Genomic DNA, 16,353 nt, shown 5'->3' with positions numbered 1-16,353 from the left:
GACCATAGGCAGACAATAACACTGGGCAACAATTTTGAATGAAAAATTTGTTGACTTTGATTTTGCACTTGATTTGGGCTAATTTTGGCGTGCTGATTCCAAAAAGGCCACTGGTTTTCTTCTATCACGTTCCCTTTTTGCTCTACGACATATGCCCAAATATGCAAATTTTCACGAATTTAGCAATATTACTTTTCCATATCATAGAAAAATCCACACGTTTACCATATAATAAGGTATATAGTCAAGGGCTCGGTTGAATTATGTAGGAAAAAGGAACTGGTATCGATCTAGGCCAGTGGTTCTTAACCTTTTTTCCTCCAGCGCCCCCTTTCAAAAATTATCGTGCTCTAGCGCCCCCCACCCCATATTGTAAGGACTGTAATAAAGACAATGGGTAAGAGGGAGGGCCGCTACAGCACTTCGCCAGTCCACAAAAAAGATTTTCTTGGGCACCCATTTTTCGATTTTCGATAGTCAGCAAAGTTTGTGTGGTCTGGTCAGTGGTTACCCTGGGCACCACATTTTTCTATAATGCATGAATGAATAGGTGGTAATTGCATATATATGTCGCTATAAACTTTTTGTCCTCCCGGCCCACGTAATCAGATTTACCAGTAGCGCTGAGTGAGCTGTTGTCTTGAAAAATGAAGGCCATGTAATTATTACCTGAACATATTCGGGTGTGCCCGTTTATACAAATTACTCCATTACATGTTATTATTTTGTTACCCTTTGTCCGCTATACAGTCAAAAGATAATGAAAAGCATAAACGTATTGAACTAAAGTAAGCACACGGTTCAAAATTGGTATTTCTTCACAGGCAAATAATTTCTCTCTGATCGATGTTATTTGTCCTGTGGGGTGCAGATTGCGACGACATGATAATTCGGACCTATGGACAATCAGACTTATCTACATCGAAGTTTACGGTCAACATGAGGGCAATGTTCTTTGGCTAAGGTTTTCTCGCTGGCGATCTTTTTGGCACATTTCTCGGAGTCCCATATTGACCGCAACTTCATATGTCTTTGTGCATCGTGGCGTGGTAATGGCCGACGCCGAAATGTCTATTTCTATTTTCTATAATTATGCGTATTTTTCGTCGTCAAAACATGATGTGTAATTTATGTTCCTTCACCGGAAATAATTTAGGGCACCCTTCGAGCTCCCCCCTCGATTGAGGGGTTTGGGTTGCAGCAGTTTTGGTCCAGTAGGTCAAATTCCAGACGGTCTTTTCGGGACTTTAGTATTGGAAATATTTCGCGATTCAATCGCGCTCGAGGATCACTCGACTATAATAAACCACATAATAATTGTATACAATTAAATAGTATATTCATATTGAAATGAACCCGAATATTTTCGGCTGACACTCGTCAGGGGTAATCGTCAGCAACTAGTAGAGAATTGGAAAGAACATTGTATATCAACAATCGTATCACAAAATATGACGTCACCAGCATGAAATTTCGAATGAGAGAGCGTTCAATGTACTATTTTTAGGTGATACACGAACTCCTTTTGTTGACAGAGTTTTGGTTGGTGTATTTTGATAAAAGTTGATTCCAAGGCACACAAATGGAATTGTGAACGGCCTCGACCTACGATTCGAAATCGGTCGTCTCGATAATTATTCGCACAAATCGGATTATCCAACAGATGTTTGCCGATGGCAGAATTAATTGCCTTTGATCGATCCGCATCAATCTTAAGTGGATGAGTTAAGGGTGAGCTTTTCACATCGCGTGACGCACGTGTTCTGATAAATCTGGGGACATGTTGGTTTATGCGGTCCATCCACTTAAGATTGATGCGGATCGATCAAAGGCAATTAATTCTGCCATCGGCAAACATCTGTTGGATAATCCGATTTGTGCGAATAATTATCGAGACGACCGATTTCGAATCGTAGGTCGAGGCCGTTCACAATTCCATTTGTGTGCCTTGGAATCAACTTTTATCAAAATACACCAACCAAAACTCTGTCAACAAAAGGAGTTCGTGTATCACCTAAAAATAGTACATTGAACGCTCTCTCATTCGAAATTTCATGCTGGTGACGTCATATTTTGTGATACGATTGTTGATATACAATGTTCTTTCCAATTCTCTACTAGTTGCTGACGATTACCCCTGACGAGTGTCAGCCGAAAATATTCGGGTTCATTTCAATATGAATATACTATTTAATTGTATATTGAAGTTCTGTACCTCCAAGAAGCTCTTCTAATAATTGTATGTAGTATATTCATGGTCAAATCAAGGTTGTTATAACAACAATCGGGTACGGTCTCATACCCTGCGGTTCGAATCAGATGTACACATCCCGAATTCTTATCTGCGAATGGCAATACGGGGAAATTAATGGTATTGGATTTCAAGAGTGATATACAGTGCCTCCTTCTTCGATATCCACACGCTGTGCGCTGCAGGATATAATACCTAGTTTTAAACATATTGTTGAAAATAACCCTAGCTAGCGTGACGGTAGTGTTTTAACGGGAATTCGGTGATCTAAAAGCACGCGCAATTCATTTAACATGAATTATAATAACCCACTACATTCATGAAAACATATGTAGCAAAAGTCGCCGTATAGCGCGACAAAGAATTTCGATATTTGACATGTTTTGTGGAATGTTAATTTGCTCTGAATATTCAATAAGGATATGTCCTACTACTACATTATCTACTACGAAGTCATTTTTCTTCAGCGCACCCATATCATCCCCTGAGCCCAGCGGCCCCATATCGCCCATTGAGCATATCCGCCCCCTTCAAAATCGTCATCGCCCCTTGGGGGGGGGGGCGCTGGAGGCAAGGTTAAGAACCACTGATCTAGGCCGATGTTTTCACCCATTTTTGGTTAGAGGATACAATCATACGAGGATATGTCACAACACATATTTGATGCAAACTGCAGGATATGGCAAGAAAAATAAACATATGACATTTACTATCAGCTGTAGGTCCAATGCCCCATTCAGCTTATCCATTGTAACCTGAAACTTCTATCCGCTAGATAATTTGGATCAAGATGAAAATCTTAGGGATAGCAGGCCACCTGATGAAGATTTTGAAATCGAAGTTGATTCAGAACGTAGAGTAGTCCATCAGCACGAGTTATTGATCTGACATAAGCTTTGGGACTTGGAATAGAAATCTTCGGAACTTTTAACATCCTTATGAAGTGAGAAAAGATTACTTGGCAAGGTAGAGAAGGTATCTCACTTTCGATCAGAGGAAACAACCTTTTCTTCGTAGGCCTACTTTCGGTAGCTTTGCGTATTGCCGTGATCCTGGCATCGGCATGATACCGTTACCATGGATTACTGGAGGAGTTAGGAATCCCGATTTACAAGTCAAGTGAATGGCAAATGCCTATAGGTAGCTCAAAAAGAATCCTAAAGTGTGCCATTCTCCAAAATGGCAAAGTCTTAGGTGCAGTAACAACTGCACACTCAGTTAGTCTTCGTGAATAATACAGAAACATTAAGAGTAATACAGAAGCATTGAACTGTTGCAATATCACGAGCACGATTGGATCATATGTGTCGGCTTTGAAATATTGTGTTTTCTAGTGGTCAGACAATAAGGATGCACATGTAAGTCTGATACACATGTGTCACTGCCATATCTTTATGTCGGACAGCAGACATTCAAAAAATCTAAAATATCTACAAAATTTCCCTAAAAACCTTGACATAGTCAGAGATGGACAAGGAGAAATTTTCCCCTAACATCTGAAGATGATGGGGGTAAGATACCATAGAGTAGATTGGAGCTTACATATGTTAGCTGACTATTGCTCGAGTATCAAACTAGGCCACCTACAGAATTATAGGTTATTAGCGTGAATTTGGACCCTGAAACTCGCACTTTATTTGTCATGTAGAAGCAATTTCAGATTGAATCAACCAAATGTAGCAGTGCAAATGTTTATTCGAAGTCTATTGATTTACTTTAGACTGCTTGTACTTTTTGAAACGTTTTATACAATCAACACAAAATATTAAAAATAGTGCTATTATGTGGGTTATGAGACAATGTGGTGGGTGCCTAACCCAAAAATTGACGTGGTAGAGAAAAACGAAAGTCATTTTTGAATTCAGCGCCCAAAAGTTAGTCTATATCAATTGTCTGATCAAAGTCAACAAAAATATTGTTGACCAGTGTAATGTAAGACTATTTCAAATGCATACAGTCGACGCGTCATTGGCGGAATGTTTTTACATTGTTCAATGTGCCACGCATAGTTCTCTGGATAATAGGACAATTTCCTTAATTTCAAATACTGTACATACAGTTGACGCTTCATCGACGGAATGTTTGACATTGTTTATCAGTTCACAATCAACTAACGTGCTCGAGGATTGGATTTTACCTGGAAACACCAAACATCTGCAAATTATCGATGATTTTATTTAAACGAATCGGTTTGCGTTTAGACAGGAAAGGTCATTTAGTTGCTCATTGTAAATGACGTCATAAAGTATTTCCCATCGCGAATTTGCCATTTACAATGAAATGCCGGGAAATTCCTTGAAATCCGCGTCTCCTCATTTCTATGATGGATCTAAGTGGTTTGAATAATAATATTATTGGTATTAAAAGTTTGAGGATGTACAATTGTACATATCCCATGGTAAGGCCTTGTGCGCTATGGTCAGGAATTCGGAAAACTTCAGAAAATATCATTCACATGGACCAGTGGTCTCAAACACGCGGTCGGCGAGAGCACTTTGTGCGGCCTGCGTCGGCATTTTGGATTTTCAAGTATTCGACAATATTTAACTAGCACATATCTTATTTCTGACTTGAGAACCTAAAAGTCATTTTAAAACTACTCCAAAAACCGGAAACTACTCATTAAACTTCGCTGTCACACTACTTTCAAAAGCTACCATGCGGTTGAAGATGAGCTATTATGTCACATTACCTGATCATGATGATAAAACATGACCCGTTGATGACTCGTGACTGAAAATTGGGATTTGAACTTTGGGCGCGACCTTTCGTATATTCGAGCTCGGGCTGACCGGTTGATAAAATAAAATTGACTCGAGTTGAGTCTGGTCAAACGTTAAAATCAGAGAAGGACTTGTGACTCGGAACGCCGTGACTTGCTACAATCACAGACGCAACATACTATCAAACTGTCATGGAGAATAGCATAATATATCAAAAGGTCGTGCCATTTGTTGCGTTGCGTAGCGGTTAGGTATTAGGGATGGTGTGAACCTCTGAAAGGTTCAGGTTCGTGTGAACGCGAACCTTTTTGAAAGGTTCTGTGTGAACGCGAACGTGAACCTCGTGACGTCATGTGACGTCATATTGCTAATCTAAACCCTATATTTCAATGAAGTGATAGACTATATTAATGTACACGATATACCTAGCGATGACTCGTGCCACATAATGCCAAAATGCTGAAGTAGGCCCTACATATTGACGTTTTAAACGTCGCTAAATGTATCAACTGAGGCAATGATATAATAATCCCATAAAATCAATATCTTCCGTCTCTTTGCCAACAATTTCGATGCGGACTTGCCAGCGAAAGCTTACGCCTGAACGGTCTAGGCCAGACCGGACAATGTCTTCGGCGTCTGAGTATTGTTATACGTGGATATTGAGCAGAGTGCTGAACGGGTTTCTATACTTGCTACCGACATTACCCCATTAACAAGTTATACAGCAGTAGCCAACACCCTAATTGCACGGATTTGCTTATTGTGATACAGTAAACATATGAAGTCATGATTGACCCGTACGCCAGCTAGATTTCTACACCAGAAAACGATATCACTCTCACTGATTGGTTGAATAGGCATCATTCGCTGACTACATGTAGTGTATTCACAAACGGAAAGCTTGATATTTCGAGCAAACTTTTGTAACAAGGCAAGTAAAATTTTTGAGATTGTCAAGGTGCATGCTCGTTTAGTGTTGATTGTTTATGCTGCCAGCGCCATGCATAGAGTGGTTTGCAGTTGAATTGCAATAAATGTGAACCAAAGATTTTAGAATGAAGTAAAGGTTTTAACATATGAAAAGGGTTCACAGGGCAGAACCTAACAAGGTTCTGTTGTGAACGCGAACCTGAAAATTTCCGAGGTTCACACACAGAACGCGAACGTGAACCTCACGTTCACACCATCCCTATTAGGTATCTAAGCAGATCGGTATGGAAACCATTGGCATATTGTTACCACCTTGATGTATAGTTAGTTACATCATGGGTCATTTTGCGTCTCTTTATCCATGATATTATCGCCAATTAAACGTGAGTAGGGGTAGCCTATACGCTACACAACTGTAACACCAATGGATTCTTCGGCGATTGAACATTTATTTTACAACGGCACAATTATTTTATTTGTTATAGTGATCTGTTTTTATACTGGAACTCTGATTTAATTTGATTCTGGCAATGACATGGTTAATAGCCTATACTTACAAGGAGAATGCCCAAAACCCGGATTAGGTCAAACTCCACAGATACTCTTAAATCAGATCAATCTTTGTTACATTATTAAATATTCTACATATAGTTGTGGCGCATCAAATGTCAGCTATCTAGAAAATCATAACGCGACATCTTTTACGATGTCATGATGCATTAGTCCTCTCGCTTAACTCATTATCTCAACAAATGATGCCAAGTGCAACAACAAGTTGATTTAAATATTTAAAAATATGACTTTTTCGTGGCAAGCATGAATATTACAATAATAAATCACAATTTCGCGACGTGCATGGAATGCCGGCAGTCTGCAAGGTCTGTCAAATAAGCGTACTTGGAAATAGGCTACATATAGGCTAGTACCCCTATTTGATGCTGCGGCCCGCGTCGTCATCACAAACTAGGAAATTGACCCGCAAGCACATTTGAGTTTGAGACCCCTGACAAAGACCTACTATCACAAATAAATGGATACTGTATTGTCGGGTAATTCTCGATCTCCAAGGACGTTTTGAATAATAGCAATGCAACGGCTGCTATCAGTACAGGAATGAGTCCGAGTCATTTTTTTGTAAATTTACATCGTGCCACATCGGCTTACAGCGTGTCGACTGCATCTCGTGCAGTAATGCTAAATGCTATATTGATTGCAGTTAGGCAAGCCTTCTTCGTTCTTATTTCTGTAGATTATAAGTGCCGGAAACAATGTCATGTTAAAACCTGCATGGCAAATCTGGGGTGTTCATCCGAAATAGGAGTGCAAAAATTTCCAAGAAACAGGCTCCTATAATTTCAGACAGATTACACGCAGACACTCGTCCTCCTACTATCAACTAATGGCGGATAGAATTAATGTGATATACTCGAAGATTCGTTCGCACTGTCCTTCGACTTTTCCATTTCCAAATAATTTCCATATCGTTATGCCGATCGAGAAAACTTGCTGGCAGAAAATCATATAAAACGACATATCTTTGTTATTGCAAGTATCCGCATTGGTATGCTTGTTTAGTTGTTCAATGTTCACTCGGTGAGAAACTGATTTTCTGGAAAGTACATTATTGTTTGCTAAACGCACCATTCTCCCAGTAAACAAGGCGTGTTTGGAATACAAAACAGTAACTATTCTAGCGATAAATAGTCTTGAAATGCCACATTTGAGTCACGTGCCTCAGGGCAGTGAAAGATATGACACTGCGGTGGTATAGGAACGGTGGCGCATTATGAATGCTTGGTTGTGACAATTTTCGCCTTCTTCCCCGCCGTTCGTCTAATAAATGGTGAAAAAGTATAAATATGAGTTGCCCATACGCCTCATTACGTACCTAATTTCTCGCATGTGGTGACGATGTTATCAATGTAAGCGAACGTTAACTAATTTCCGTATGACTGTGCTTGTGGTCTGGCATTATAAGTTGAGCTGCATTTTGCTATAGGAAACGGTACTACTGAAATAGTGTTCTGAGCTGCGTACGGTCAGGCCTATCATACGATTCATCGTGTGTTGGTAGCAGGGTTGCATTTAAAACAAACGGTGTTTTAAAACACTTTGTTTAAAACATGTTTTAAACAAAGACCTTAAAAAAAAACAAAATTGTGTTTTTTAAGCTGTAAAATTATGCCATAATTGTGTAACCACATGTTGTATGAGCCTACGGACAATTACCACCCCATATAGGCGACGTATACCGATATGGGATGGTTGGAACCATCAAAATATTCGGTTCAAGAGCAAAATAGTACAGATATTTCGGCAAAGGAGCTATATTTACTCTATACTTTCAATTGTCAATGCCAGTCCACTATGACGTCACAATTGAATATTCGTGACGTCACGGCTTTAAAAAATCAATAAAACATGTTTAAACAAGCGCCTTTTTTTAAACATGTTTGGTTTAAATGCAACCCTAGTTGTTAGGCGACATATATTGACCCATGTCTGATTACCATATTTTGTCCTATTTTTCAGCTATACTGACAACATAAAGATAAAGTAACCTTAGTTCAAAAATATGGCTTTAACTAAATTGACAAGAATCCTGATGCTTGCTCTGATGGGATCCTTCTCTATCGGTGAGTGTGAATTGACATTGACAAAAATTGTAGTCAATATATAGTTCAGCATTAAAAGATGATGTGCATTATAAGGTGTTGCGAGCGATGCCCGAGCATTTCGTTACTCGGAATGTTGATTCATTAGGCTACTTGTGCGTCTTTAAAATTTCATGAGTCAACATTTCCTCTGCAGTGAACGGGAAAGAGTACATGGGGTTCGTCGTGGATGACACAGGATCGATGGAAAACGAGATCGTGGCAGTCAGAGATTGGATTGCAGAATGCGTCAACGGCCTCGGGAGGTGTGGTGGCAGCCCGAATGTCGTTCGAGAGTGGCTTTCCATCTCCTTCAACGATCCTAGTAAGCACTAAGTATACGGTTGCACGAATAGCAAATAAATCACGTGTCCGGCGTTGACAAGGCTCTACCATCGCTAAATGGGCGGTTGATCATTTCAACGTGTTTTCGTTTCTAAGCAACATATTTAAGGTTTAAAATTTCAACTCCGAGATGTGCACATTGGTTTAACGTAATACGAAATTATGGTTCAATAGGCCCTAGGAGGTACAGAACTTCAATTTTCAATTGAATAATATATTCATATAATAAAGATGAAAAGTGAACTTGATCATAACATTCATTAGCAATCGCATTCAATGAAAAAGTTCCATGACCGATAGGAAAGTCATCAAATATGCAAATACAATTTAATATCAGGTATACCCACCTCTATAGAGTGCGGAATGCTGAATTGACTTTCGCGACTTTACCTTCGGTTTCATTCGTAAGCTGTTGTATGTATTTAGGTATCGGAACTCTCACGGGACCTACTGGTAATCCTGATTTGATAATAAAAGCAATCAACGGGTATTTTCAACCCAAAAGTGGCGGCGATTGCAAGGAGCAGGCGATGAAAGGCTTGAAAGTAAGTAAGGGTTGATGTAAAGTAGGGTTACCATATTTTTGTGGAGCAAATTCCGGACACTCTTTAGCGCCCAATAGCGGATTTTACAATGCGGTATGAACACATTGTCAGTCAATATGACGTCACACTAGCAAAGCTTCGCCTATCGACTGTACTTGTACACACAGGAGTGGAGTGGAACATAGGTTTTAAATTGGGCCATTTCTAATATGAGGTCAGGATATCGCTAGGGTCTGCAACAGATTTCTTCACGGGCCGGATGAAATCGTCTGCATGGTGGACGTTATGCGGTCCGCCGGTTATGTGTTTGACAGCCTTTCTATACTGTTAGGTCGGTGTGTTTATCTGGTTGTGCGTTGTAACCAGGTCCGAAACAACATTTTTTCAGCCCCCTTTGCCCAAAAGAGCACTAATCTTAGGTCCACCATAGGGTAATCGATGCAACTTCTTGCCGGCTTACTATATGTATCTGCTTGTTAAAATTTGTGAATGAATTCTGTCAATGATATTGGTTCTGCCATATATTACTAGAAAATGCACCAGTATAGGTTGCACATCCGGTGTTTCCAACCTTTTATGGCCGCGATCTCATTTTCCATTTGAAAATGTTCCGTGGTCCAACTCAAAAAAGGTTAGACTGCTTAATAAAAAAGTCCGCTTGCCCTCACGGCCAATTTTGGAAGCTGGAAGGAACATCTTCTCGATCCCCAAAATAAAGGCAAACGACCCCCAGGTTTAGAACAACTGTCTTTGACTAAGCTAAAGCATCCAATCGGCCTTAGCCAACTCAAGGATTATACCGTTATCTTATAATTGTAATTACAATTAGACTTATTCCAGTAAAATGAGTAAATGATGGTTATTTTTATTTATTTTTGATTGCATTTTTTGCGAAGGCGGTGTGTTGTCCTCATATTAATATCAAAATACGTTGTATTAAATCGCGCGCAGCGCGAAGAAAAATTTCAAATAGCATAAATCTGCTTAAAAATAATATTGATTATTTTGATTTACGAAAATTATTTTAGCCTACTTCAAGCCTTCGAAATTCCGGACATTTAGGCATATTTTAGATCTTCCCTCCGGACGCAGTATTTACAGTGAAATTCCGGACATGTCCGGTAAATTCCGGAAGTATGGCAACCCTAATGTATAGTCAGGTGGGTTCAATGCAGTCTGCGTTGGTACTGCAGCGGAAGTTGAAGTAGCCTATAGTGATTTCCAAGACATGTCAATTCTGTTTCAAATCGAAGTAGAAAGGGACGCCTGACAAGTACTCACGTAAGTAGAGTGCAGGGTTGTAATGACTCGAGTCGCGATTTTTGGTGACTCGACTTGACTCAAGCCATTTTTTCAAATGCGTAAAATGACTCAACTCGAGTCAATTGTTGTATTGATTCGACTTGTACTCGAGTCATTGTGCTTGACCCGAACCAAGTCATATGACGTGACACTATAGGACGGCCAAGACAGACATTTCATTGTAACTTCGAAGAATTGTAAAGTTACCACATTATTGGCATTTCGTCTATCAGTCCTGATACTTGGGAAATAGGGCCAGAAGGTGATAAAACTGAGGAAAACTACCATATTATGAATGCGAGCCATTCTATATCGATCGAGCAGAGTTGAAAAATGTGGGTTAAACCGGATTGAACTGAAAACTGAACAATGAACATAATGACTTGGACTCGTCCTCGAGTCAAAACACGATTACCCGGGCTCGACCCTGTACTAGCTGACTTGGACTCGGACTTGACTCGGTGGTGAATTGAAAATGACTTGACTTGACTCGAGTCAAAACTATAAAAGTGAGGTTGACTTGTGACTCGGAACCTTGTGACTTGGTTACAACCCCGGTATAGTGTACAGATGCAGATTTGGTTGGGGGCTCGAAGGATCTTTTAGCAGTTAACTGGATTTCGCTACTTTAGACCATGCAGGGTGCATCCATGAAACTAATTCAGAACGAATAATTGCTCTACAAATAGGTGCAATTTTAGAGGCTGTGTTCAGCTACCGTGATCCAGTTACCATGAAAATTTACTCGTGACAATGTTGCAAACTACTTGATACATTACCATATCGAAAGTGAAAAAAGTAGTTTGCCAAATAGACTGTTTAAGTGAAATGGAAGTAGCCTATAGTTATTTAAGTGAGTAGGCCTACTGCAATTAGGAAAAACGTACTTGAGTACGCCGAAAATGCAAAATTTATTCGTTACTGACCACGTCTGTGTGCAGTTGCAACATCTTCAGGTTTAATTTCGAGTTGGAATTTTATAGTTTTGTATGTGAATAATGTAATGTATGTACCGCATCAAGGATATCTTAAACTATTTCTAGATATCCTCAACTGCACACTATAAAGTCATGACGTGCAGAACAAATTGACTAGCAAATATACTGAAGCGTCAGAACGACTTGATTTAAATTTAGAAACTAGCACAAAGTATCCCCAAAACCAATGACGGGTGCAAGATATTTTTCTTCTCGGACGCGACGCCGAAGCATCCGGAACAGCTCGCGATTGTAGACACAATTCTCAAGGATAGAGGTAATGAACTTCTCGATTGCTGTATATTTATACAAGACAATGCGGTACAGTAAAATATTCTAAGGAGTTGGTATTTTGACGTAGATTGTGACTACGTACCGATTTTGACGGGATGCTGTGGGCCGTGCAAGCCGTACTGTAACTCTCCAGATCCAGAACACTGCAGGAATGAGCTAAAGCGCACCTTCGGGTCTGGTAGGCAAGGCATATATATCCTTTTAAATTCATTCTTTTATTACTTCTGGGTTGTTGTTTTTGTTTGAGGTATTCATGGTGTTTATCGACTACAATGGTCATTTGCCCCAGGCCGATTTTATTTATTATTGATTCCGTATCTGCCGACTTGTATCACGGCCCACTTCTAGGCTTTTTTAAGACACCGTTCACGTGGATCAAATAGCGAGCAGCCTATACACAAATAGGGTTGCATTTAGTACAAACGGTGTTTCAAAACACTTTGTTTAAAACATATTTTGGACAGTGTTTTAAGTAAAGGCCCTTTAATAAACAAATTGTGTTTTTTTTAAGTTGCAAAATTATGCCAAAAACGTGTTGTCTGAGCCTGCGGACAATAACTACCCGATATAGCCGACGTATGTCGATATGGGATGGTTGGAATCCTCAAAATAGTCGGTTCAACAGCTATAGTACAGATATTTCATCAAAGGAGCTATATTTACCCTTTTTTTTCAATTGTCAATGCCAATCCATTATGACGTCACAATTGAATATTCGTGACGTCATGACTTAAAAAACATAAACAAAAAAACAAACAACAAAAACATGTTTTAAACAAGGGCCTTGTTTTAACATGTTTGTTTAAAATTGTTTTTTGTTCCAAATGCAACCCTCTATACAAACCTCCAACACTTAGGTAGGAATTCTGGAGTCGACCTCGGTCGAACTCGAATCCGCAACCCATTGGTGTTACATATGTGGATCATACCACTATGCTGACACCTTGGTGATCAGATCACTATTCTGCGTAGCAGAAAATGTGCTTATATCCAATCCAAAATTAAGTCGCCTATCCCAGCGCTTTTCAACCTTTTTCGTCGTGGTGCACCCTTTTAACGTTTACTCTGACGTTTACCGTATACCCCTGACCACATAACACGCTGATTCCGCAGTAAGCCTAATACAGGGTGTTCAATGTTCAACCTTTTTGCTATTCACTATCATGTTTCGATTGGATACAGTGTATACGGCCGCGTTCTGGCGGAGAATCGCCATGGCCCATCTCGACGTGATATACTCATGTTAAATTTGCTACTGGAAATTTCGCACCGTGGAGAACTATTCTGAGGTTATGTGTTATCACTAATTTCTTAAGATACACCTTGCGGAAAAAAGATGTTAACTGTACCAGTAGAACATCCCCGCAAACTTACTGTGTATGCACCAAAATCGCTAGTATAAATGCTAGGAAATGTTATCTGGATTCCTCATCTGGTCGCACTGGGCGCGAAAAAATATTCAACCTGGAAACTTCATGTCGTCGATACTATTGGTTGTTTCAGATATTACTGATGAATATCTATCCATTCTTAGCCCTCGTGATCAGATTAATCGGTAACCGGGGTGTCTTCGGAAATTTTAGACACAAAAGTAATGATGATGCATCTACCGGTTTTATTAATCAAATATTTGCATATTGTTATTTTTTGACATCCCATCAGAATTGTAGGCATGGTGAAAATATATATTGGAATCGCCCAAACGTACCAGAAAAACCTTCATTCGTGAGACGCGCACGATTCCAACTTGGTATTTCTTTATGGGGCGTATCATTATTCTGCGGTTCACTTTTGTACAGCGTGGCACAGATTACATTAGTACATTTAAAACGAAAAATCCAAGTCACCTTGAATCGCGCCAAGTGTGAATAGGATTTTCAAGTTTATGTACATTGAGCTATTCATAGGCAGGAAGTACCAATTCGAAATGTCTGAGCTGTCGTAGTGGTTTCCTCAAGAATCAGTATAGACATATAGGCTATTGCAAGCTGAACACATGTCAGTTACATTCTCTTCTACTCCAAGAGAACCAGTAAGACCAATACCAACGTTGAAATCGGGGTGGCCAACCTTTTTACTACTCACGGCCGGATTTCGATTACTTATGTAGGCTACGGCCGCATTCCAGGGCACGGCCGTAATGAACTAGCTGGACTCAAAATACCCATGTTAAACTGTCCATGGCCATTTCCAGTGAACCCCGGTCTAATCTACTTTCCATATCGGCCTACTATACGCACCGAAATCGCGAGTGGTAATGTTATGAATAGCAACTGGGATTAGTAATGGTCGCGTCAAGCGCGAAAATTTTTCAGATTCACGAACGCATTTCGTCATTATTATTAGCAGTGTCACATATTACTATCAAATATTTGTTCTTTCTAAGCCCATCTGATCAGATTCACCGGTAGAGTTGATGAAAATTTAGGTCAAGTTATAAATGATGATGGATCTTCGGGTGGGCCAATTGTTATATTAGTCATTTTGTTGTATATGCTGTTTCTTGATCTCCCATCAGGGTCGTCGGTATAGTAGAAATATATGGGATCACCCAAATGTACCAGAAACAAATTTATTTCGTGAAGAGCACACGATTCCGAGTTGGTATATCTATATGTGACGCACAGAGGTGGTCAGTAACGAAGTACTTCTACTTTTTCGAAGTACTCAAGTAGTTTTCCTCTACTTCTGGTACGTACTCAAGTAGATCTGATTTTCGCTACTTCCACTTCTACTCCGTAATATTTTGTGATCTACTTACTTACTTTTCCCTATTTTCAGTTTGTCAAGTAGAAGTAGTTCAATCTTCCAATCATGAAGATAGCCTGAGGAATTTCAGGGCTGTTTTCACGGAGTATCAACATTTTAATTTTTATAAAAGTTGAGCAAGGCCCAGAATTTTCGTCGCGCTTCGCGCGCAGTGGATACGAAGTGACCAGTATCATTTCACGAAAGTATCGATGACTATAATTTAGGCAGCGGGTGATGGGGGTGGTTCCGTTCACAACACATTGTCGCCCTTCGCCCATATGAAATAATTCATCACAGTATATGATGTTTCGCAATCTAGCGTTCACATGTCATACCGTAATCTAGCATGTCCATGGCGCGTCCTAACCTGGAAAAGTGGACTCTGACTTTTTTTGTTAGTTTTAGAGCTGTTTTAGCATACCACCATTGAAACTTTCTGAACTAAAGGCATGAAAAACATGTTCCGCTTTTAGAAGTAGTATTCATGTTTCACTTTCAATTCCCAGTATCATATACTTTGAGGTATAATTAATATCAGTTCATTTGACTGGATAACATATATGTTGAAGTATAAAAGCAAGTGTAGGCCTAGCAATGCCTTTGATTTCCGGTAATAAAGCTACACAATATAGCATTTTTACGGTCCACCATCTTTTTTATTAACGTTTACTAATCGCGCAAAGTGTTTACACCGTATCCTATACAACTTCTCCGTATTGCTCTTCGACTAAACTACGGGCCATATAATATGGGGGATGGCGCCATGCCATGCTGTTTTCTTCAACGTGCTGTTCGAGAAAACAGAGGATTACTATCGCATTTCCATATCAATACTATCATTTTCACCCCTGATGTGGACGAATGCTTATGCTATCGAAAATTCGATGCCTGCTGGTATGCATCAATATGAATTAAGCTCGTCACCTTTCGCATAGCTAAATTTGCACCTTTTTACAATCCATGTGAACGAATTAGGATCGTTTTCACAACTACTTACTTACTTGAGTACTTTTAAAGTCAGTCAATTCTACTTCTACTTCAAGTAGTTTCAGGTTGCTTATGGAAAAAGTACTTCTACTCATACTTGAGTAGATTTTTTCGTCGCTACTTCTACTTCTACTTGAGTAACTTTCTTGACTACTTTGACCACCTCCGGTGACGCATCATTTCCCTCTGCTGCTCGCATCTGTACTGTAGTACTTTTTGGGTACTGAATAAAGCGGCGGGCTACCATTCACTCCCGCCGTTTAACCGTACCAGACTGAATTTCCACTTTAATAGTCATAGCACTGGGCAGGAATCACATTGTGGGAAGACTTCTAAGACAGTCTTGTAAAATCAAAACATCTTAATTCAACTAGATAGCTACAAACATTTTTAAGAAACCATGAATTACTTCGCACCATGTTTGTATAAATCATGCAACAACAGTCAACTAAAATATTTGAATAAATCATGTCACACTTTGGACTGGACATCATGTTATCTGTTTCTATATCAGTCCATTGGAAGCCTGTCATTGCATGCTATCAACTAGTGCGCTGTACTCTGATATGCAGAGACGCGCGGTGAGGCTCA

The 16,353-nt window shown here is 39.7% G+C and overlaps 1 protein-coding gene across 1 annotated transcript; it reads left to right on the top strand.

Moving 5' to 3' along the window:
• Window positions 1-8,482: 8,482 nt before the first annotated feature.
• LOC145455970 (von Willebrand factor A domain-containing protein 7-like) lies at window positions 8,483-12,454 on the top strand. Its single transcript, XM_080333997.1, has 5 exons — window positions 8,483-8,543; window positions 8,719-8,886; window positions 9,333-9,451; window positions 11,890-12,007; window positions 12,092-12,454. The coding sequence occupies exons 1-5, from the start codon at window positions 8,483-8,485 to the stop codon at window positions 12,268-12,270; spliced, it is 645 nt and encodes a 214-aa protein (XP_080190123.1). The 3' UTR covers window positions 12,271-12,454.
• Window positions 12,455-16,353: the final 3,899 nt, after the last annotated feature.

Source organism: Botryllus schlosseri, chromosome 14 (genome assembly GCF_051294905.1).
Source record: "Botryllus schlosseri isolate E-star chromosome 14, Bs_hap1, whole genome shotgun sequence".
Taxonomy (NCBI): domain Eukaryota; kingdom Metazoa; phylum Chordata; class Ascidiacea; order Stolidobranchia; family Styelidae; genus Botryllus; species Botryllus schlosseri.
The sequence above is the reverse complement of the archived record's forward strand: the minus strand, read 5'-3'. Positions and strand labels throughout refer to the sequence as shown.

Excerpts from the sequence above, each read along its gene's own strand:
- LOC145455970 (XM_080333997.1), top strand. The coding sequence starts at position 8,483 with ATGGCTTTAACTAAATTGACAAGAATCCTGATGCTTGCTCTGATGGGA. Across the intron at positions 8,887-9,332 it reads CATCTCCTTCAACGATCCTA|GTATCGGAACTCTCACGGGA; the intron begins GTAAGCACTAAG and ends GTATGTATTTAG. Across the intron at positions 9,452-11,889 it reads AGGCGATGAAAGGCTTGAAA|AAACTAGCACAAAGTATCCC; the intron begins GTAAGTAAGGGT and ends ATTTAAATTTAG.